The sequence below is a fragment of the Morone saxatilis genome, unplaced genomic scaffold (genome assembly GCF_004916995.1).
Source record: "Morone saxatilis isolate NCDOM2014 unplaced genomic scaffold, NCSU_SB_2.0 Contig15, whole genome shotgun sequence".
Lineage (NCBI taxonomy): Eukaryota > Metazoa > Chordata > Actinopteri > Moronidae > Morone > Morone saxatilis.
In genome coordinates this window covers 24,660,029-24,682,312 of record NW_023339707.1, presented here as the reverse complement: position 1 = coordinate 24,682,312, position 22,284 = coordinate 24,660,029, and the positions used below count along the sequence as shown (strand labels likewise).

Here is a 22,284-nt window from a genome sequence, read left to right as displayed (position 1 = left end):
GAACTGGAACCTTTCCAGCTACCAGTCCACACTCCATACTGTGGTCCATGCTGGATTTGAATCATCAAGCTTCCAGCCTCCAGAACTTCATATGCCAAGTTCCCACAGAACTGAGCTACTGCCACTCCAGATGGTACTGGGTCACTGAACCTTTCCTACCTGGCATCCAGGAAATGAAATCATTCTATAAAAAAAGTTAAACAACCCAATTTGTGCCCTGCCTTGAACTTGGCACAAACCTACCGAAGACTTTGTATATATCCAGGCAAGAGTTGTTTATGAATAATAACTAATATTTAGCCGAATGATATTTCCCTAATATCCCTTAAAGTGTTTCTGGTGCCTAGAGATGGAATTATGCTTCTTTGGGCTGCATGTTGGCGACTGTGCACAGGACGGTTTCTTTTATACATGAATGCACTATGTTTACATCCATTTCAGTCCCGTCTTCTGACAGGAGTTAAAGCAACCAATCATTCCAGGTTTGTGTGCTTATTGACACCTCTATGACCTATGGTTACCCATAACACCCTGCCCTGCATGGTTCACTGAGAGGTTTATGTGTGTTATGTGTGTGTTATATCACATAATTCTGGTTCAATCCAAACCATATGCAGGACTCAGGATGTGAATCCTGGTCTCTGGTATTCAAGACCTTGTACTCTCACCATCCACTCAGACCTCCAAGAAGGTAACACCAGGTAAAACCATTGCCAGTGAACATAAAGTTATTACATTTCCTAAAAAGTTTTTAGTATACGTTTCTATAATCCAGAATGCATCCTTGCCATTCACTTCTTGTTACAACAATGGCATTCATTTCAAACTAAAATAGGTCATCAGTCTGGCCTTAGGTGATGGGTGATCCCTTACCTTTGCACTTCCATTTAACACAGAGCACTAATGCGGACAGTTTTCATTTTGGCTTCCATTAAAAAAAAACAGGAAACAACCCTACGATGGACAGGTGAATTAGAAAGTCTGAATTTCACGTTTATCTGTGCAACCTGGACAAGTCACTGAGCCCACACAAGAAGCAGAGCTAAAATTGAAATGCTTTCTACTGTGACAACACAGTGCTGAACCAATCAGTATCTGTCATGTTAACATAGTTTTTTATTTTGTTTTCAATTTCCCTCAGTCAACAGAATGCCCGCTGAGGACACACACTCCTTTCAACAACATCCTCCTTCACATTCACAGCCGTTAAACTTCATGCACACTGCCCAGGTCCAAATGCAGCCCTCCACTGTTGGCCAGTGAGCGGCACCACTCGAGCAGTTGGCAGTAGAGCTGCTTCGATCAAAGGCCAGAGAAGAGGAGCTGTTGAAGGAAGAGGAGGTGTTACACATTAATTCTCTACACTCAACATTTCCCAGCTGGTCCTGTGAAGCCTGCTCTTCAGGGGATTTTATTTCCACTACTAGCCTGGCCCGAGGACAGTGAGGGTTGTGGCTCAGTTCAAGAATCTGACTCAGAGTCTGACTCAGAGCCTGATCGTTACACTTTTGGATGTACTGCGGTGAAATGTGAATATTTATGATACTCCACCAACAGGCTAATGTTTCTCCTTGTACAGACACATTAGAATTGAATGAGCAGATTGCTGTGAAATTAAGAACTTTATGAGTACTTCCATTTTGGATAAGCCTTTCGGCAGGCAGATTGACATAAAATTTGCTTGATTTGATCAATACATCCATGCACCACAGACAACGGACTCTTGCACAGTAGGATTATTAAAATCAATGCCACTCTCAGGACAAACTTAATATTTTTTTAACATACAATATGTCATTTTTTCTCTTGACAAAAGACATATTTTGATGATGTTGTGAAGTAGTGTGGGATAATGGGAGTTGTTGTCTGCACCATTACCATCATTACAGTCAGCTTCTCTCAGGTTAAGATTCCTTCAGTGTTCATTATTCAGGAGGTTTCTACCGGGAGCCAAATTATCCACAGAGGTCTCCTCCTCTCCAAAACAAAAGGCCCCGCTGATTAAAACCGGTAAAAACACTGAATAAAGCAGTTCCACCTTAAAATCTCTGTTTCTCAAAAGCTGAGCTGCTGCTAACTAGACAGACCACTAGTGGCAATCAGGTGGACCAGGAGGAATCCAGGCGGGACAGTACCATTTTGCGCTTGTACTATACAATAGAATGAGCTGCCAGTGTCTGTCTGTCTAATGGTACAGTCCTACCCTAAGCTGGCATGTACAGAGATATCATATTGAATTCCAACAATACTCACAAGACCCAGAGCATGACATGAATGGAATAATACTGTGAGAAATTGTGTATAATTATGAGAAAATACTGGACAGATATAGACATTCATCATTAGCTGTCCATCTTAGGCATTTTAACTTGAATTGTAATGAATTTATTTAATACAGTATAATGGCTATGAAAAATTATCCAGTATATCTGATTTCTATCAGGAAAGACTTCATTTCGAATAAACAAATATAGTGAATTGACATGTGCACAATTAGGAAATGTGTCGAGTCTTTGGGCCATCAGGATGTCATCATATTTGAAGGGGTTGGTGAAGCCGTGATTAGTATAGGAAACCCCCTTGATGGAGGCTACACACTGGTGGTGGTGGTGGTGATGCAGGGATGAGGAGAAACAGTTGATGATCTGAAGTTGAAGAGGAGTGGACTTCTGATGAGCTCAACCTGAGCACTGGATATGATGAACTGGAGATGGAGGAGGGTCACAACGACTTCACGCTGGAATGACAGCTGGCAGCATCAGAGAGGAGAACAGTTTTAAGGTTTGACAGCAATGACATGATTGACTGGAGAAGTTTGTGGCTTTTGATTGACTTTCATTAGAGTTATACCAAATTATTAAATTGCAGCAGAGTAAGCTCAGTGAGCAAACAGAGAGACAGATAAAAGAAGGCTATATTTGTAAAAATCTTATTATGGTAATAGACAGTGTGGCTTAACAGCCTATAGGATATTATTTTCCAGAAAAACTAGAGTTGGATTTATTGCAACCTCAGCAACCTTTTCCTGATTGAAGTGGGCCCCGGCATTGTATTACTCTTGGAGTGAAAGTGAGAACTGAACAAATCAGGGAATAGCTACAGTATGCTTCCACAGACCTGGAGAATATATGCCCAGGAGCACTGAAGCTGCTCTGCAGGCTTAGGATGTAATGCACACTGCAGCCTTTCTGGGACATCAGGAGGTCTTTCAGCTTTGTTGTTCTTTTACAATTTTCATCTTCAACTGTAATCTTTTTCATCCTGTGTACCACACAAAAAATATTTCACTGTTCTTCTTTTGAACTCATTCCCTCATACTGCCATCAAAGAAAAACATGCTTTGGAAATCATTTGGGAAGAGCACTAATGTGCATCAGTGGCAAACAGTAGAAGACTGTGGTTATGCTGGGAATCTCATGTCTGAGTGTGCAGCAGGGAGCAAGAACAGTTCTGAGCAAATCTTTCTTGGACAAATACAGCCAGGAACTGGCTGTTTATTTGTATTTCAACTGCAAACCAGAGAGAGCATTATGGTTTAATCATAGAAGTCCTGTTCATTTCCACTGCGGATGCTGCACTGCTAATGGAGGACAGATACATTTTGGGGAATATCATCTGCTGGCTGTGTAGATTTGCTGAGGATGAAGCCTCAATATGAGGTCATTACAAGATTCTGTGGCCATTAGATTTGATTGAGTCCCAAATGGCACGACTTAATAGAAAACAGTAATGAGGTGGTTGAGGGGAATATGGATACATCTCTTTTGTATTTGCCTCCAATACACAGCAAAGCTTTCATTAACTCTGGGTTAAAATAAAATAAATCTTTGCTAGGTTTGTGTTCAAATATCTGTATTCATTTTTTTGGGTGTTCTCTGTATCTATTAAATCCCACCACACGCACAACTGACAACATATTGATTAGATATTGATTCCAAATGTATCAGAGCAGAGATTAAAAAAAAGTAATCTGTCTTTCTGTGTTGCATTCTTAATTAAACAATGTGCAAGATTATATATTTTGGGTATTCTGTGTGAAAATCAGTATTAAAGGGGCAATCTGTTTATTTTACACACTAAGCTTGCTTAACTCTTAATGGCGAATACTAGGAATAGGTGAGTGGTAAGTCACCCTTGATGAAAGATGAACCTGAAGAACAGTCATATGATGGCTGTGGCTCTTGTAATAGCGTTCATCAAATTATTGAAAATTATTTTTTTTGGAAGAAAGTTGAAATTTATCACACATGAAGATTGAAAACAACATAACACGTGTAGGATCCAGTGTTGTTTTCTGTCTCCAGTGAGTCCGCAGACTTTTTGGAAGTTGAAAATTAAATTGCTGGAATACCCCATAGGTAAACCCAAAGCTGTGAGATCAGCTTTTCAGATTAAGCTTTGTTCTATCATCAGTGGATATGGGTCATAACTGAAGCACATTTTGTTATCACAAGTCATAGCCTTCCGTATATGGCACAATAAGATGGGTTTCACCCACCACCCAATCCTGAAAATAGAATGACAACAAATGTAACTTTCAAACAAAACAAACATTTATTTCTTTTTAAATAAACCTAAAAGCCAAAAGTGTTATTGGTTATTATTCCCCCGAAAACACCAAGCTGTTATGTTTTTGCAAATGTTTGCAGACTGATGCTGCTGGAGCTGTATGGTTGTGTGCACTGATGCAATGTTTTTTGAAAAAAGGGACATAATTCCAGCTACCAAATGCTAAATAGACTCAAAAACAGTTTTTTTATTATATATGGTTTTGGGCCAAATAGTTAATACAACATTATATAATACTTACAGGGTCAAAATAAATCATAAAGATTGATATTACCAAGAGGTTAAATGCAACAACTTTTGCATCAGAGCCATTATTTTATCTTAACAGTGGAGTAGCAGAATATGTTCAGAAATTTAACCTTAATATAACTCGATGCCACTCCGTGTGAATTTGTCCTACTGGATGCTGCTCAAACCAAAATAGGTAGTATTAACAAAAGTCTGTGCACAACCTTACCAAATGAAGACAGCAAAGAGAGCATATCCTGAAATGTAGCTAAAGAGGTAGCACCAAAGTGTTTTTTTAAGGAATCTCTTTATTAGAAGCGAAAATCATCTAAATGGACAAACGCTCTACGTGTAGATTGAAGAGATGTTGAGTGTCTATCCATCCATCCATTTTCCACAACTTATCTGGGTCTTGTTGGTGGTGGTGATAGAGGACTAAGCAAGATAACCCAGACAGCTTTCTCCCAATAACATTCCTTAAGCTCTTCATATGTCTCCCCCAGCATCTCCTCCCAGTTGAAAGCTCTGGACTCCACAGAGCGGTGTCTTGTAGGTATCCTTGATACACGGACGACCTCAGCCAGTTCATTTCCACGCAAAGTCGAGCTCCTTCCGAATGTTTGAGCCCTTTACTTGTGTCTTAAAAGGCACAATTATGCTAAAAAATAACTAGTTTGTTCTGTCAAGCTATGAATATGATACTCGTTTCAATAGGGGAATAATGGCTCACATTTTCTGACATTCATAGAGGTAAGCTCTTTTGTGCACAAAAGGAGTGACTTAAATAGCTGTATAAAGAATTCTGAAACCGGAAAGGTGTAGGGGAAGCATACTGACCAAAAAAGAGTGATCCCAAACACAACCCTGTGAAGGAAAACTCACCACAGTATTGTGTATTCACAATGTCACTTCTGTCACAATCCAGCTCAAGGATGAGTGAAGGAAGGGAGACCACACATGTGTAGTAAGTTAATTGTACATTATTAAAAGGGAACTCTATGTAAAGACAAACTGAATACATGTCTGACTGCTACCAGATTATATAGTCTTTCAGCTGGATCAGGTGTGCTGAATCTCCATGATGACTTAACTCTACTCACCAGGCTCCTGGAGAGACCTGCTTTCCTTTATTTGTGAATAACTTTCTTTATCTTAACTTTCTTTATCTTAGACAATATATATATAATCACCAGGTAATATAAATGTCATTCTGAAAAAAGATAAGCAGGAATATTTCTCCTCTGCAGCTGTCAGTGGGTAGAGAAAAATGACAAGGTCATTGTTAGATAAGTGTTGCTGCTTCAGGGCAGACTGTGGTCTCCGAGGCGGTTTGACAGACCTGTGCAGCTGACCTCCAGCTCTCTCTGTCTGGTATATCTGACACTCAATGTCTTTCTTTTCTTTCACCTCCTCTCTCTGAGTGTGGCATGTTAGAGTAAAGCTGAATAAAAAAGTCTTCTGAGTGTGAGTACAGCTGAGGTGGACAGAACTATCGTATGTTATACAGAATTCAGGGATACATGAACATTTCATTTTAGCAAGGGCTAACAATAGCAAAAGCTAAGCTGAAACAGTAAACAATGTTAGCATGAGGGTATCAGCAGAGTAATGGGGTATATGATTAGATCTTACTAGTCAGCTGGTAACCATAGCTGATACCAATCAGCTAATACAAGCATGACTTCAGTGCTCTTCCTGAACTAACGCTGTGCTGCAGTATTGAATTGATGAATTGTGTTAGGCAAGTGGTAATTTTGTCCTGTTGGAGATACTATAAGTGGATCACCTAGGAGCCTAGGGACCATAAATGTGTGCTTCAAATTTCATGGCAATGAATGGGACATACAGAATGCTGTGATTCTCAGGGATCCGCCTCTAACATGGCTAAAAATCAAGCATTTCTGACCATAGGGCTATGAAGCAATGTTTTATGAATGGGTTCTCATTTTGCCTATATTGTGCACTCACATAGAGTCCACTGGTGACACCATACACTTCCTCTCCATCGGGTTACACAATATTCCGCTGATCGACAGTTGGTGGTGGTAACACGTCACGAAATGTAGCAATGCACCAACAATGCCAGTGAAGAAGAAAAAGAACACTGCTGAGAGATTAGGCTCTCAACATGGTCCCTGCATGCCATCCTCTTTGTGGGTGTGCACGCACTGTCCTCATGAATTGTTGTGTATTTTCTTGCTCAAGTTTCACTATTGCGCATGCAGAAAGCAGGAAAACTGTGGCTGTATGCCCCCGTTGCATACTTTGTTCAATGCTTGAATTGTTTTCTGCTCGCCTCTTTGTCCTTTATGGTGATGTGACTGCTGGTGTGTTCTAGAAGGAGGTGGAAAAGGAAGTGGTTGGGTCAACAAACGGATCATCATTGAGGAGCCATGTGGAATTGATGCAGAAATGACAAATGAACTCAACACAGACCTCCAAAGATACAAAAAGTGCATTTTGATGAGACACTAAATGCAAACATAGCTTTTGTTTGTTTTGTAAGAACACTCAACACGGCTCCTTTGTACCAAATGTCCATCCACCTAAAAGCAAAAGTGTTTAGAGCTTTAGCTCCGAAAGTGGCCACACTCGACAGTATGACAAAAAAGCCTGTCACCAAAAAAAGGGGTAAGACGCAAAAAATACAAATAGAGACAAGGGGACACACTTTCAGAGTCTCTGCTTGAAGCTACTGAAAGTGCTATACCATTTCTAGACACAAACTGATGGAAGTATATGGAAGGAGAAGAATGAAAAAAGATCTAGGGATAGAAGAAAAAAAATGTTGGACGCAACATATAACAATTAAATAATGAAGGTTCTGCTTTTTTGCTGTACTGCTTTAGGCTATTGTGTTAATATGGCATAATAAGACGTTCACATTTCCATGGACAAGAACAGTTATATTACAACAACACAGACATATTATAAAACTGGAAGAATAGTTCTGTCAAACTGTCTGTCTTCCTCTCCATCTATGTGTCTCCTTCCGTTTTGTCTTTCATCATTAATCCTCCCTTTTCCCCTCTGCCCCTAATTAATGTTAATTAGTCATAGTTGCTTCTATTTCTAGACTTGCTAATTGCATGGTCAGCAATTAGTGACTAATACATATAAGGGCATACTGATGTGTGTGGCTGTGGTCAAATTAGGTGTTTGTGTTTACCCAGGCGTGGGTTTGAATCTGCTGCATCTTTAAAAATATCTGTTTATGATTTCTGTTCAAATGTAAAGGTCGGTCTTTGTGATGACGATGGTGATAATGTTCGTATGTGAGTGTGCGGGGGTAGATGAATGAGTGACGACCCTCCTCCGCTGCCTGGAAATGATTTCAGTGTAATTGTATTGCTGTAATTGGTTCATGCCGTCAACTTGGCTTTCCCATTATCGTTCTCAAACAGAGCCGGGGTCGTGTGACATCGTAGGCAGAATTACATGCACAACCTGTCTGTTTGCTCTGTGGAAGCCAACATGCAAGAGGACAGTGAAAGCAAATATAATAACCTCTCCTGCGGAGGCAAACCAATGGTTACCGCAGGGTGAACGTACTGTAGTGTAGGTAAAAAGGCATATTACTGTCCTGTCATAAAGACACAGCAGGGAAACTTTCTCTTGAGGCTATATAGTGCTGTCACACTGTGACCGTGAAAACTTCTCCTGCCCACCGAGTCAGCCTCCTGCTGTGGTGACAGAATGAAAATATCATGAAGAGGACTCTTATCTAATAAATCACAGTAAAGAACAGAGACTTACTGATTGTGCCTGTGAGCAGCTCTGGTCACTGCCTGTTAATACAAATACTTCAATTTCTGTGGTAAATGTGTGCTGTTCATAGATGGATGAACGGTAATGTTCATACTTAAGGGTCAAAGGTTTAAAGTCAAAACTTCAGGACCGTTTTCTGTCACAACTCTAAGATATAAGTCCCTTTCCAGTCCCTTTCCATGTGTCCGAATCACTATCCATGGTGCTGATCCAATAGTGGCTTCCAGAGCAGATACACATAAGAATGCAGCGGCGTGCAAGTAGGTATCATTACAGCAAGTTAACTCAAGTCAGCCACATCCCATTCACTCTACGATCTCATCTTACATAACCTCTTTGCTCTCTCCACTCTATAGAATCGCTCTAGACTCTGTAGGGATAACAACAATCCTACATGTTCAGGGCATGTCACACTGTGCAAGACGGGTCTGATGAGGTCTTAAAAGCTGAAATCTGTATCAGGCTGCAAGATACAAACAACAAATATACGTGATGATCCTCGTCAACAAACAAGTTTTGGCCACAGTGCTAATACTTTCATGCATAGAGGGTTGGGAACATAAGTCATAGCAACAGTCACATTGTGGAATTGTGATCCTATATTTCTGACACCGTTTTTAATTGAGCTGGGGAAGCTGCAAGTTACACAGTGTAAAGAGCCCTCAAGTCTTACTTTGACTTAATGGACTGAAATACTATTACTATAAACTTAGTCTATATGATCTCGCTGTATATTATTTCCCCACAAGAGTCTCCTTTGTTGAATCCTGTTTAACTCAGGATGTCTTGAAGCCTTTTTAGGCAGTCAGATTGACAAATGCTAATAGTCAGATTTGCTTTCCATGTATGTTCTTTCATGGCCAGATCTTAGTGTCTGTAAGCATTTGCACTTCAGAGAAAAGTATTATGTGTACATTATGTTTAATATTGTTTTTGTAGTGTTTGTTCTTTTACAACATCATAGGGCAAAGGTCAGTCAGAGCATTGTTAGTCGTAGCAAATGCTGCTGACTCATACAGCTTGAATACAAATCACCACAGATCGATTTAACAACATTCCCTCACATTCATCATTCAGGATCTTGCAAAGAAAATAATTTGGGAGTTCACGACCCCCTGTGGAAGTCAAAGGTCAAGATGTTGCTATAGAAATGTACTCGTTCCATCATATCAGCAGATGGATGAGAGATATTTATAACTGTAATAGCCACATCGGCCCTCTGGGGCGAATTCCAGCGTGTGTGTGTATGTGCGAGCAATTATAGTGAGAGCTACATACTGTGTGAGTGTGCAGGGTTTATTAAAGTCTAAGGTTTTGAATGCTACTTATTGATTTCTTTATTTATGTTGAATCAAATGGCCTCTTAGCCTCTTAGCTTATTGTTTTGGTTTTACGGCACATTGGCAGAATGGTTCAGTCTCAGTCTTTGAGTTTTTGTCCTCCTCCGAAGAACAACAGCATCAGTGCCTCTAAACGACGTATGTTTAGGATCAGGTGACAAAGCCCTCTGTCACATTATAAAACATACTACGGCTGCTAAAGTCTGTGTATGGATGAGGCTCGGATAGATGATTGGATCAACAAAACATGGCTGAGATGGCTGTTAATATCCTGTTTATGTTTAAAAGTGTAACCCTAACCTTAAAAAAGTACTTATTTAACCCAAACCATAATCTTCCCCAAACCTAAACCAACTTGTTTTTGTGCCTAAACCTATAAACATTAACCAAATCATTGTCACATAATAAAACTAAACTATTTTCCAACAATAATTGTTGGAATTATTAAACAATTTTAGAAAGCATTTACGACATACTTTAATTTGGTGGACCTCTTCAATAAAACTTGTAAAACAGTCTGCAGGGAGAAATGAATGGTCTGCACTCATAAAACAGCGCCAGAGGTTCCAGTTGTTAACATTTGGAGTATTAAAAAAGTTCACTCTGAAAAACTAAAAATCCTGCTGAAAATGAGTGAGCAGTTTGAGTGAAAAGCTGCCACCAAATTGTAAGTTGAAACATTGCATATATGGTCTGTTTTACAATATTAATAAAGTATAAGCTCAAAGCAGGCACTTTGGATAAAAGCATCTACTATAGACAGGTGCAGGTAAATGAAAAGGAGAGTGGGAGGTAAAAGAGGGCTAGAGAGAGCCAAGAGTGCACAGAAAGGCATTTTTTCTTGTTATAAAAGGAAGAGACAAAGGCTCTTACAAGGTGGAAGAAGCAGGTAAAAACAATCAAAAGAAATAAAAAAAAATGGAAGAAGACAGGAGAGGCGGTTGTGTAGGTAGATTTGCGAGTGGGGGCAGAGTGAAAAGTTTGTATGAAAGTTAGAAAGAAGTTAAAAAAGGACAGAGCTGAGCTGTTATGTAATGGGAGGGGAGGAGAAAAAAATAGATGGGCGAGGAAGATAAAAGGGAGGGGGGAGGCAGATGCATAGATACAAGGACTTTTCCGTGTAAAGTGAGGACAAGATGAAGACCTTGTCCTCACTATGTGTTTGAGTTCATTTGTCATCCAAGTTTATTCAACTCAACCAGAAGAAGAGGGGAAATGGCAGAAGGACAAAAGAGAGAGGTATCATTTTGTGTGAAAAACAGCTACTGTAAATACCTTTAAATTGCTACCAACAACATTTTGAAAAAAAGGGATGCCTCTGACTGGTCAAACATGTTTTTGCTTGAGTTTTGCTTTAAAAATAAGAATAAAACAAACAACAAAATACATTGTTTGTAACCTCCAGAGTGACATATATAAGCATTGTTTTATCTGATGCGTCTATCAGCAGGAGGACATCGTTTGTTTGTGCCTTCCAAAACTGTTATAAATCACAGTGGCTGCTAGAGGGCTTTGTCACTTGAACATAAACACATTGTTTTCAGGCAACAACTGATGCTGTCATTTTCTTGGAATATATTATAAAATAGGGGGGGGACTTTGGCAGTTAAGGTAAGTAAAAGGAATTATATTTCTTATTGTTAATAAATCCCAACACATTCTCACTCCCAAATCATCAAATGCTTCAAAATGACGCTGGAGGTACCCTGTAGTCCTCGCTCTCTCCCCTGCCTTTCCTGTCTCTGTCGATTATCCTGTCCAATGCAAAATTAAATAAAATAAAGATAAAGTATTGCCCAAACCATTATAACTTACTTGTGTTGAAACTATGTCATGTCTGATTGTTTGACAGGAACACGTATCTTATTTATGTTGTATACAGTTCTTAGAATCTGAGTTCCACCATTTGTGGTTACCACTTGAGCTCAGCTGGCCAGAGACTCAGCATGCCCTCCCCCTTCTCCCCCTTCTCCTCCTAAATTTCCTTTCTTTGATAAGGTTCAAGGACAGGCAACCTATTGTGAACCCAACCTCCCTGTCACCCAGATTTCATTCACTGCAGGAGAGGAGAACAGGGAAGATGACCATCTCCTCAACCTTCACAGAGCAATTTGCAGACTTGTGAAGTAGTGTTTGAAAGATGGGGTCAGAAGTTCATGTCAGGTTCAGGACTTGATGGGCTCAGGTCAGACCATAACATATTGTCTGTGTATCTAAAGGCAGATTTAAACAATTCCTCTGTGCCTTGGATCTCCATTGTTGTCCAAAACTATTAAAAGCACATCAGTGAGCTGCATTGTTTCATTGGGTGATGTGTCTCTTTGTTATCCTGAACATAGCCACTGTGGTTTATTTTGTGCCAATCCAAAATGCTAATTAATTGAAACAATGAGACATAATGGCAGTAGGGTTGAAACTATGTTTTGGTTGTTTTTTAAAAAGTTAATTTCCATTGTCAGCATACTTTGCTGATTTGGTGCAAAATAGAGGCATAAAACAAAGACAAACAATTTAATTATTGCTACTATTTCCCTGATTCTTGTCAATTTTTACCCAGCAAAAGAAACAAACCATTGCCAAATCATTCAATCAGTGAGCATTTACGTAAAGGTTATGTTGAGAGTGGCACTAGAGGAAGGGTCATGGCATCACTGAAATGAAAAGGTCCATCCTCCTGCAGGCATTAATGTATTATAAACCTGTCTATAGCTGCATAGTTTTCAAAGTATTGTCTCTTTGTGAAGGGAAATCAACAGATATATTCAGTTAAAAAGTCCTTCATCCCTGTCCCTATCAACAAAATAAAAAATCTTTTTTGATTGCATTCAAAGTATTGAAATTCACTTATATAGAAAGGCTTCACTACAATGAGTGTATTTATCCTGACATACTTAAAAGTTCTCTCTACACAGAATAAATGTGGATTATTAAATGTACTTATCCAAGGTTTGTATGTTGCAGAGCAATATTGTAGGCAATCATGTTACAGTCTTCCATGTGGCATTAACTGTGCACAGAAGGCTTTTATTCCCTGATTTTAGTCTTCAAGGTATTGCCTCCTTCCAGACAGCATAAGTGACCACATAAAATGGTACCAAGCCTGGAGAGAAGCAGCATCTAAACGACAACCTTAGGGAGAAAATGTACCTTCACCTGCTGCCATTCAATGATCCGCAAGCTCCATAGGGGAGGTAAGATGGATGAAAATAGTTAAAACACTTGTTAGCACTGGTTGCTACAGCAGCCTCTGCACCTCAAGGGGTGCGTTTACCAAAGTAAAAATGTCAATATTGTAAATATTATATTACAAGTTAGAAGTTACAGTATACCGACCTGTAAAGACACCACTGGACCACTGCTGTGAACTCTTCATTTCATGCAGTTAGAACAATGTATGTGTTTCCCTGGAGGACACTGTAAAAAATAATCAACTCAAGAGTTTTTCATAAACAACAATTTGACCTTTTGAAATAGTTTTACAGAGTTCCTGGTAATGGGTTTCGAAGTAATTGTGAGAGAAAAAAGGTTAAAGCAATTTCCCAATGTCAGCCTTTCAGCACTTAAAGGTCATTTATAAGGTTTTCATTCTGTATTTGCACAGTGGCTACTAGAGCTGCTTCTTGTGTGTTTCTTATATATTGCTCTTGATTCTGAAGTGGTAGTCCGATGACGCTGTCAGTCAGATCAATACATTTACTACTCTTGAGATCAACATTAAATAGAGGACAATCCTAATGATCATCGTGACCCCTGTCCTTCTGTTCAGTACCATTTTCAGGTCAAATTTTCATCTTGATAAACACTTTGATTCCGACAATTGGCATTTACTTTGGATACTTATGCTTCCTATAGGATGACCCCAGTGACCACCTGATCCTTCCTTTAGCACTGCCACCAGGACACATTTCCCATTTGCACTTTGTATAAATATCAAATACAGACAACACAAAGAAAAAATATTGTGTTTAAACACAAAGCATCTCATAAATTAATAGGCATGCTGCCTTAAAATTGAATTAGTAAAATTTCAATACTGCTGCATATTTGTTCTGTCTACATATTAATTTCAAACTGACAAGAAATTGAATAGAAATGTTGAGTTCTGTGTCAATCCAATTTTTAATGGATTAACATTATTTCAGAGTACAAAACAATTGTTAAACACAATGTTGCCATGGGTTAGGGTTAGAACATGTGTGCAGTGTGGAGCTGCAAACTATTGATATTAAATCAAAACATACAGACAGTATTGTAGAAAGACTGTAACTCATTCTAAAATGGATATACATGCTAAAGACTGTTGTTGCTGTTGGTGACTAAGATTGATGTGTTTCTATGCTGGTAGTCCATAACTGTCTGTAATTATAAACAGGTTTGATTGATTTGGATCTCCCACATAAACTTGGAAAGGCCTCCTCCTCCCCCTCCTCCTCCTCCTCCTAGTTTTTGAAAGGCCAAGACTATAGACGTTTTTCACAGAAAACATTTTGACATTTAATATATATTAAAATTTGCTTGTATAACTAGATTTTTTAATAGTTTAGGAGAACAAAAACTATATTAAAACTGTTTCTGCACAGTGAATGACATTTCTGTAATATTTGATGACACTTTCTGTATAAATCTTGAATGCATTCATTGCAACCCATCTAGAATCCACCTGAGAAACAGTCACAACAATAAAACAATGAGTCATATATGGCCATCATTTATTTATTCATTTCATATGCAGAGAAAAATATACAATTTAAAATTCAAGCTTCAGCAAAAAGTCTCTATGCGTTGACAACAAGCCAGCTAGCATGGTAGTTCAGTCTGCCATCTGCAGAGCAGGAACAAGTACGTTTATGTAGCTACAGCCAGAGCCATGTGACACAAACAGCTCTGCCAACCAATCACAACCAATATTCAAATAAATTCAAATTGTGACTAGGTAGCATCATTTAATATTTAATAATAACTTTTTGCACTAAGCTGATGCCCTGACCCAACTATCATATATCCATATTTGGGTTGGGCGGATTTGTGGTTGACAAGTTTTAGGTTCAAGGTTTGACAGCAACAACTCTTTCATTTTGGAGCCCTAAGAGCTGTTTCATTCCATGACTCAGGCAGTGAGCAAAAATGCAGTCCACAAGTTATACATAGATACATACCAGACAGTCTCCTGCACAGAATAAAAACACTAATGCGACACTGTTTTTCTCTTTTTATAGCAATAATAGTAATAACAACAACATTAACATTGTATGTTTTTTTTCTTCTTTTTAGATTTGGATTCCAACAGGTTTTTCATTTGACATTCATGTGGTCTGTAAAATGTAAACGAATGAAAGGAATCTCCCTGCGTTCAGACGCACGGAGGTAACAATACATACTGTTACGGTTGGCGAGAAATAGTTTTCAATTATACACCAAGAATTACCAGAGAAAGAGGTCAGACGTTTAATGATGATCAGAAGATGTTTTATACTTTTACATAAGTGTAATATTCAAACAGAATGTTTATACAGAGCTAACAGACAGTATACTTATGTTCACTCTGCATTGTTAAACAGAAGGATTTTGCCCTCTTGGAGTCCTTTTCATGTAGTTTTGTGCTACAAAAAACACCAAACAGTAATACAAAATATCATTGCGTCTTCAATTTAACAGTGACAGTTAAGCACAAAGAGCCTCGCAGCTGCGTTATAGCACGTCTTCATAAAGGTGAGTCATGTCGGAGCCAGTGTCCTTGTTGCTCCGGCTATTTTTCCTACACAAAGTCTGCTAGGTTGTACAAAAGATGACCAGTATTCATAAAACTATCTCAGAACAGAACAGACAGACTGGATCATACCAGAGATAGGGTAAAAATGTTGAGCTCAATAGTCAGCAGTGCTAAAAACTATGTTGATTCAGTGTTCAAATATTTTAAATCAATAATTTGTGGCAAAGTAAAGAAAAGTCTCAAACTTTCACTCTCTGATTCTTTAGACCAAGTAGCCCTCCAAAACCCCCGATTTCATTTCCAGCCCCCTTTTGATAATTTGCAACTTAATTCTCTTCACTTTTGAGTCACATTTACAATGACCTGAAAGAAAATTTGGGGATTTGCAGGCACTCTTGTATAAATAATGCACAATTTGGAGGCAAAGACGAGTGTGTATTATCGTGTTTATGGCATGGTGATCTAAATAAAGTCATGTTTAAGTCATCATCAGTTTTTTAAAGCTTTTTTTGTGACCATGCTTAGATTAGTTTCACAAGAGGCCACAGTATAAATCAAATTTTCATTTAGTTTATGTTTAAAGTGGATGTTATACATGAAAGTAAAATTAAAAAGGGTTTCTTGTCCTTTTGTATGGACTATTTTAGATTTTAGCAGAGATTGATTTATAAAGATATTTTAGATTAAATTTGACACCCAAACCAATTAGTGAGTGGTGTGTTGATTCAATCAGGAGTGCAAACAGTTCATACTGATATTACGTAAGGTGAATGAGAATATTGTCAATCATCTGTTGCGCAGCCTACATGAACTGATGTCACAACAAAGTTTTGTCTATTGTGACCACGGTAAGTAAAACGAATATTTGGCTGTTTTTTTTAAACTACAAAAAGAGCAACAACAGACTAAATTTCTTTTTATGTGACCTATGATGTACTTAGATCAATACCTTGAGATCCAGTGGCAAGTAATTAATGGTAGAATACAATATCTGAAGTATCTGTGGCATTCAGAGCTGGAGCTAGTGTGTCCCCAGCCACCTGACCTATATCAGTAACTGCTTCCCGTAGAAAAACACTGTTGTTTAAGTTTAAGAGTTTAAATTCACATGGTGTAAAGGTGAGAAGACATTATCAAGAGGTTACAAGAGGTTACAAGAGGTAACCACATCATAATATTCTACAGAAGTGAAAATCATTGTCCAATTTTTTTATGGTGTCTGTGTACTCACTTTAACCCTTTGTAAGGTACCAATCAGAGTCAGAGTCAGCTGTTAGTAGCAACTGTTGAAAGAGCCGTTATCATGGATGAATGCAGTTTGAGGGGCTGTTTAAGCTCGCAGTTTTATTGTACAAAGTTTGTGGGAGAGGAAGAAAGAAACATTTCAACTTGCCAATGCCAAAAGATAATTACACTGGATTAAGCTCTGATATTTTAGAAAGTGCCAGACATTAATAAAGTAGGCCAAAGACAGCTATTTTAAGAAATACAAACCTAAAATTAACATGTTCTCTGGTTTGCAGATGACTGCTGTCCTCAGAGGCTTTATGAATACAGATCTGGACTAGTATAAACTAACAGCGAAGCACCAGTAATAACTAGAACACATTTAATCCAGCCAGAGAGCGAGCTTCAGTAACAGACTTCACTTGATATTTAAGGCAATGTAAGTTCATAGAATTGTTCCTCTCAAAGGAAAAAGACAAAATTAAGACAATGAACAATTTCATATGTGCTGCAAAGAGTAGCTGCAGCAAACAAACTGGTTTATACAGACATAACTTTAAAACTATACAGTTGACAACAAACCATAACCCTTCGTGACACAACTGGTATCAACTTGCTATCCTGAATCGCATTCTGTTAATTTAATAAAATAAGTAAAAAAACAAACATATGTTTTGAATTCAAAGTAAAGACTTAACCAATCAAACCAATCAAAATTCTATGAAAAGACACAAATATAAAATTAAAGGGGACAGCAACCCTAAAACAGAATCCACACGTTAATTCCTACAGTGTCGACAGTTAAACAATAAACCGCCTCACTAAACGCTGAAAACCATCAAAGCAATAGGAATATCTTGAATGTGAAAGTGTATAACTTCAAAAAAATCATTTAGTTTAATTCCTCACAGCATCACCAAAAAATTACTTAAAAATATCACTGAATTGGTCACTCTGTCAAAGTTAGAAATAATGTTTGATTGTTCATGAGAACCTGATTTTATTTAAGCGCTGATGACACGTGAAAGTAAAAAAAACAACATTATTTTGTCATTTGTAATGAGCAGTGCCAGACAAAATGTGTAAATAGGTTTTAGATAATAATTTCTCTTCCTTCTCCTAACATAATGCTTTTTGCAAATATTTAGGAAATACCAATTTTTTTATTATCACAATATCACCCATATAAAACTACTACAAATACAACTGGAATTTTTAAAAAAACAAAACAAAAAACCTTAATTTAAACTGTCAATGATAGACTTTTTATGTGGGAGGCCAATTCCCAGTTAAAACAGACGTAAATCATATTATATTTTGCATGAAATTGTCATCATTTCATCTTAATGCTTCACATTTCTGAAATCATATTTTTGTTAAATCAAGTGTCCCAGAAAATGTCTAAAAGTTTAAATGCTGTATCGAGTTTGTATAATTTCCAAAACTGTCCAGGGAAATAAAAATATCTGATGTGGTTTCTGTTTCAGGGTTGATTTCCTCTTTAAGACACTAAGAAGAGAGAGAGCCCCTTTGTCCCTTGGAGTGGGGTCAGAACACTGTGACCCCTTCCTCCTGCTTTGCCATTGTGGTGCTGTGAGTCCCAATGACTCACTGGTAACACCCCTTCCCAACCCTGCCCAATGTTAAAGTTCACCTGATTCCCAAAATGTGACAGCAGTCGCAGACCTGGGAAAAATAATACACCCACATGTGTCATTAACAAAACATCTGTGATTATATTGCCTCTGTCTTGTTCCCTTAGCTTTTACCCAAAATGCCTAATTTCCATGGTTGGTATCATGGAAACTTTAACCAGTTTAAGTTGCAAGCAGGATGTCTCAGAATAAGCTAACGTCCCAACATTGAACTTATACTTGTAAAAATAGAGAATATTTATATTTTTGTTCATTTGATCTTTTAACCAGAAATAAAAATGACAAAATGTCTTTATATTAGCTTTTAAACATATTGTCCTGCAAAGTTCCACACAGGATATTTGGTTCGGTGTTACAATCACAGATGTGTTGTACAGACCGTCTGGTAAGCACGTTTCAAAATATGAGGATTGTTTTTCAATCTTCATCCCAATTAAGAAAAGCAAATTCATTTCCACTAATTAATTAACTGCCGTCGGACAAATGTTGCTTTTTGTGAGTGCTTGAAACAAATATTTGAAACATGTTTTTATGAATGCATTATTTTTGCCCAGGTCATGTTCAAAGATTCTATTTATGGCAAACATTTTAAGTCCTGCCTGCAAATTTGATATGGGTACATCTACCCTTGAATACAGGGTAACTGACATTTCATATGTGGACCCACCACAGACAGGTCACCCCCACCCCAACTAAATTTCCAACACCCCACAGGTGATCATAGAAAGTTTTCAAAAATCTCAAAAACTCTAAGAAACTTGTTTTAGGACAGGGTTTCTCAGGCTTAGTTTTTCCAGGACACACTAAAATGTCGCTCCTACGAGAAATAACATTCATGTGACCCATTCTGGGTCCATAGACACAGTTTAAGAATATTGTTCAAGAGTAGCTTGTTGCACATTGTTCTTTTCACAAGTCTGACTTCCTGTCTACAGTCTCAAATATCACATTACACTGTGTGTGCCCATTTAAGTCTTAATAAGGGCTCAGCAGCATGTTATCATTCTGTAGACCCATTTTTAGAGAAACCATCACAATAAAGACCCCATTCTGGGATCAGTGTGGGACACAAGGCATTTTGTTCACCACTTCCCACTCATGAAACCTCCTCTGATAAAGATACAATAAACTGTGGTGAAAGTGTTCTCCATTTCACACTTCTAGAAAGCTTTGCTCTTCCTTGGTCTTCAGTCCGTGGTCCTTACCACCAGATAGCCATGTTCCATGCTTCCAATGTTGTTTATAATCTTCCTACAATCACCGAAGTCGTGCATGATGGTTTCAAGGATTTTAGTATCTGCAGCTCCTTCTATTATTCCCATGCTGTTTATATGTATATTCTCCTCAAATATCTAGCCCCAACCCCTACTGTATCAAACACAAATACAGAGTTGGGAATCTTTCTAGAGATGCAGCAAGTCAGTACCAACCTCAGTTGACAGATCTAATTTCTGTTAGCAAGGCTGTTGTTTTTGGGGCTGTAGTACATGCCAAATAAGGCTGTCACCTCTTTTGTGTTTACATCCACCTCAAGATAGTTGGATCCTTGAACAAGTCTTACTGAGGTTTCCTAACATTTGTAGCTCTATATATCTTACCGCCTCAGTGGAGTTTGGACATAAACGTTCCAAGATTTAGGATCCACAATGGTCTGAGCTACTCCTATATCTGGCACCATCTCCTACCTACATGTTCACCACCCTTCCCACCCAAGCTTTCAATGTATCCCATTTCCCTCCATCCATATAGGCACCCTATGGAGCCTATGGTTGTCATCCTAAATTCTTTTCCTTTCGACCCCATCCTCCTCATCTCCCTCCCCCCCACCCCAGGCCAGTCTTCTAGTTTGGGGGCGGGGGGGCTCGTGCCGCTAGAGAGCTGTAATCTGAGTCAATTCTGTATTGGAGTTACCTGTCCCCTGGGCCTCTCTCCTCTGTTGGGGGTCTACCCCCACCAAAGGGAGCTCCACGCCTAGTCATGCTGGATTAGGTGTCCCTCCCCCAGGCCCCCCACCACTTCCAGCCTTGCAGCTGTAGGCTGCCGCAACTTCCCTAGCGATGCTCCTCATACCTTGACCAGACTGCGTGTGTCAAGGCGGAAATGGGGATGGGTTGGCCAGAACTCGCGGAAGCAGCCGCGGCTTGAAGTTCTCATCCAGGAAGGCATAAAGCACAGGATTCAAACTGCTGTTGACATAGCCCAGCGCGATGCAGAAGTGCATCAGCACCAGCGTGAACAAGCTGCTCAGGTTGAAGCCCAGCGACTGAGCCAGGACCATGATCTGGATAGGGGTCCAACAGACAACAAATGCTGCCACCACCACCAGGACCATCCTGGTGATGCGCCTCAGGTTGCGGTCCTTTTCCTTGGAGCCCGACAGGATGCGAACACTGCGCAGGCGCTTGACCATCAAGCTGTAGCAGATGCTGATGATAGCCACAGGGATGAGAAAGGAGAAGAGGAAGACACAGGTGCCAAAGACAGGATCCCAGTGACTCCTTGGTTCAGGTAAAACCACAATGCACTCAACTAGACGCATTGGAGAAAAGGGAAGAAGAAATGGAAAAAAAGAGATGAGAAAGAAATGTTAAATATGTAGTAAAAAGAAACACCACAGTCGACTTAATAAGTAGGGCACAGCCTAGTACAGTGACAGAGTAGTTACAGGATGTGTTTTGCGTAAGTTGGCATAAAGACTGGAAGCAGGAAGAAACTGCTAATCTTGCTGTATTAAAGCAAAAATATCATAAAGTGGTATGCATAGGAGGTGTTTCCTGAGCAGCAACTGTTGAGCAAAGCCCTGGCGACTCCTGGATGGACTTGTGACAGGCTTGCTAGCTATCAAGCTAAGTAGTAGTAGTAAGTAAGTCTAGTTTTTCACTTCTGACAAACCCTGTCAGTTCTCCCTGCTTCCCTTTGTGCTAAGATATGCTCAAGAAGTCTGGATGCACAGAGAGGAACACTGATATCAGTTATGACTGATGGGTATTTCCAAAATTAAGCCTTTATTTACATTTATTCGTTTATTAAAAACAATAATTACCAATATAGATTAGGCGGTGATACTAATAATATAAGACAGCCACATAGAGCTGACGGGAACAAATCTGCATTTATAGTAGGATATAATACAGGTAAAAAGGACACAATTGTGAAAGGATAAATGGACAATGATAGGAGAGACAGTTTTCACAGGGAGACTGGTTTAATCAGTTTAATCATAATACATTCTGCAGTTCAAGGAGGCTGAGGACAGGGTGGGAGGAAGAAGATGGCAAGATAAAAGTGTAACCTATAGAGAGATAAGAAGAGGCAGGTAAAAGAAAAGAAAGAACGAATGATTAGAGTCGAACAACAGGTGGGCAGATGAAATATTTCATTAAAAAGGTATAAGACATTTTTCTTTAACTGTAGGCTACATTAGAACAAGTAACACACAGCAAAAGATGTGCAGGGAACATACATTCGTATTCCAAACATTGTGATAACAATAATATGATATAATACAACACCTTAAAATGAGGAGAGAAATTAAAATGTGTCTGCACCTACAGGACCTTACCTTGAGTTACGAACAGGAGAAACAGTTGCAACGCATGATGACAGGAGACAGGACAATATTCATACAAAAACACACCTGCATTTTCAGCCTAAATTACAACAGAGAACAGCATCCCAGTCCTCCTGATAGGACTGAATAAATTCACCATGTTTGTCCAAATTATACTGGGTATACCGGAGGAAAATCGGCTTAATCTGCAGGAAGTGATAAATCACAAATTGAAGA

At 38.9% G+C, this 22,284-nt stretch overlaps 1 protein-coding gene across 1 annotated transcript in view; it reads right to left on the bottom strand.

Moving 5' to 3' along the window:
• Positions 1 to 20,586: 20,586 nt before the first annotated feature.
• oprl1 (opiate receptor-like 1) overlaps positions 20,587 to 22,284 on the bottom strand; it is a gene marked incomplete at its 5' end in the record, with an annotated part of 52,591 nt that continues 50,893 nt past the window's right edge. The window contains one exon of the mRNA XM_035656009.1: positions 20,587 to 21,026. Within this exon, the coding sequence (XP_035511902.1) occupies positions 20,587 to 21,026 (440 nt within the window). The remainder of the gene's footprint in view (positions 21,027 to 22,284) is intronic.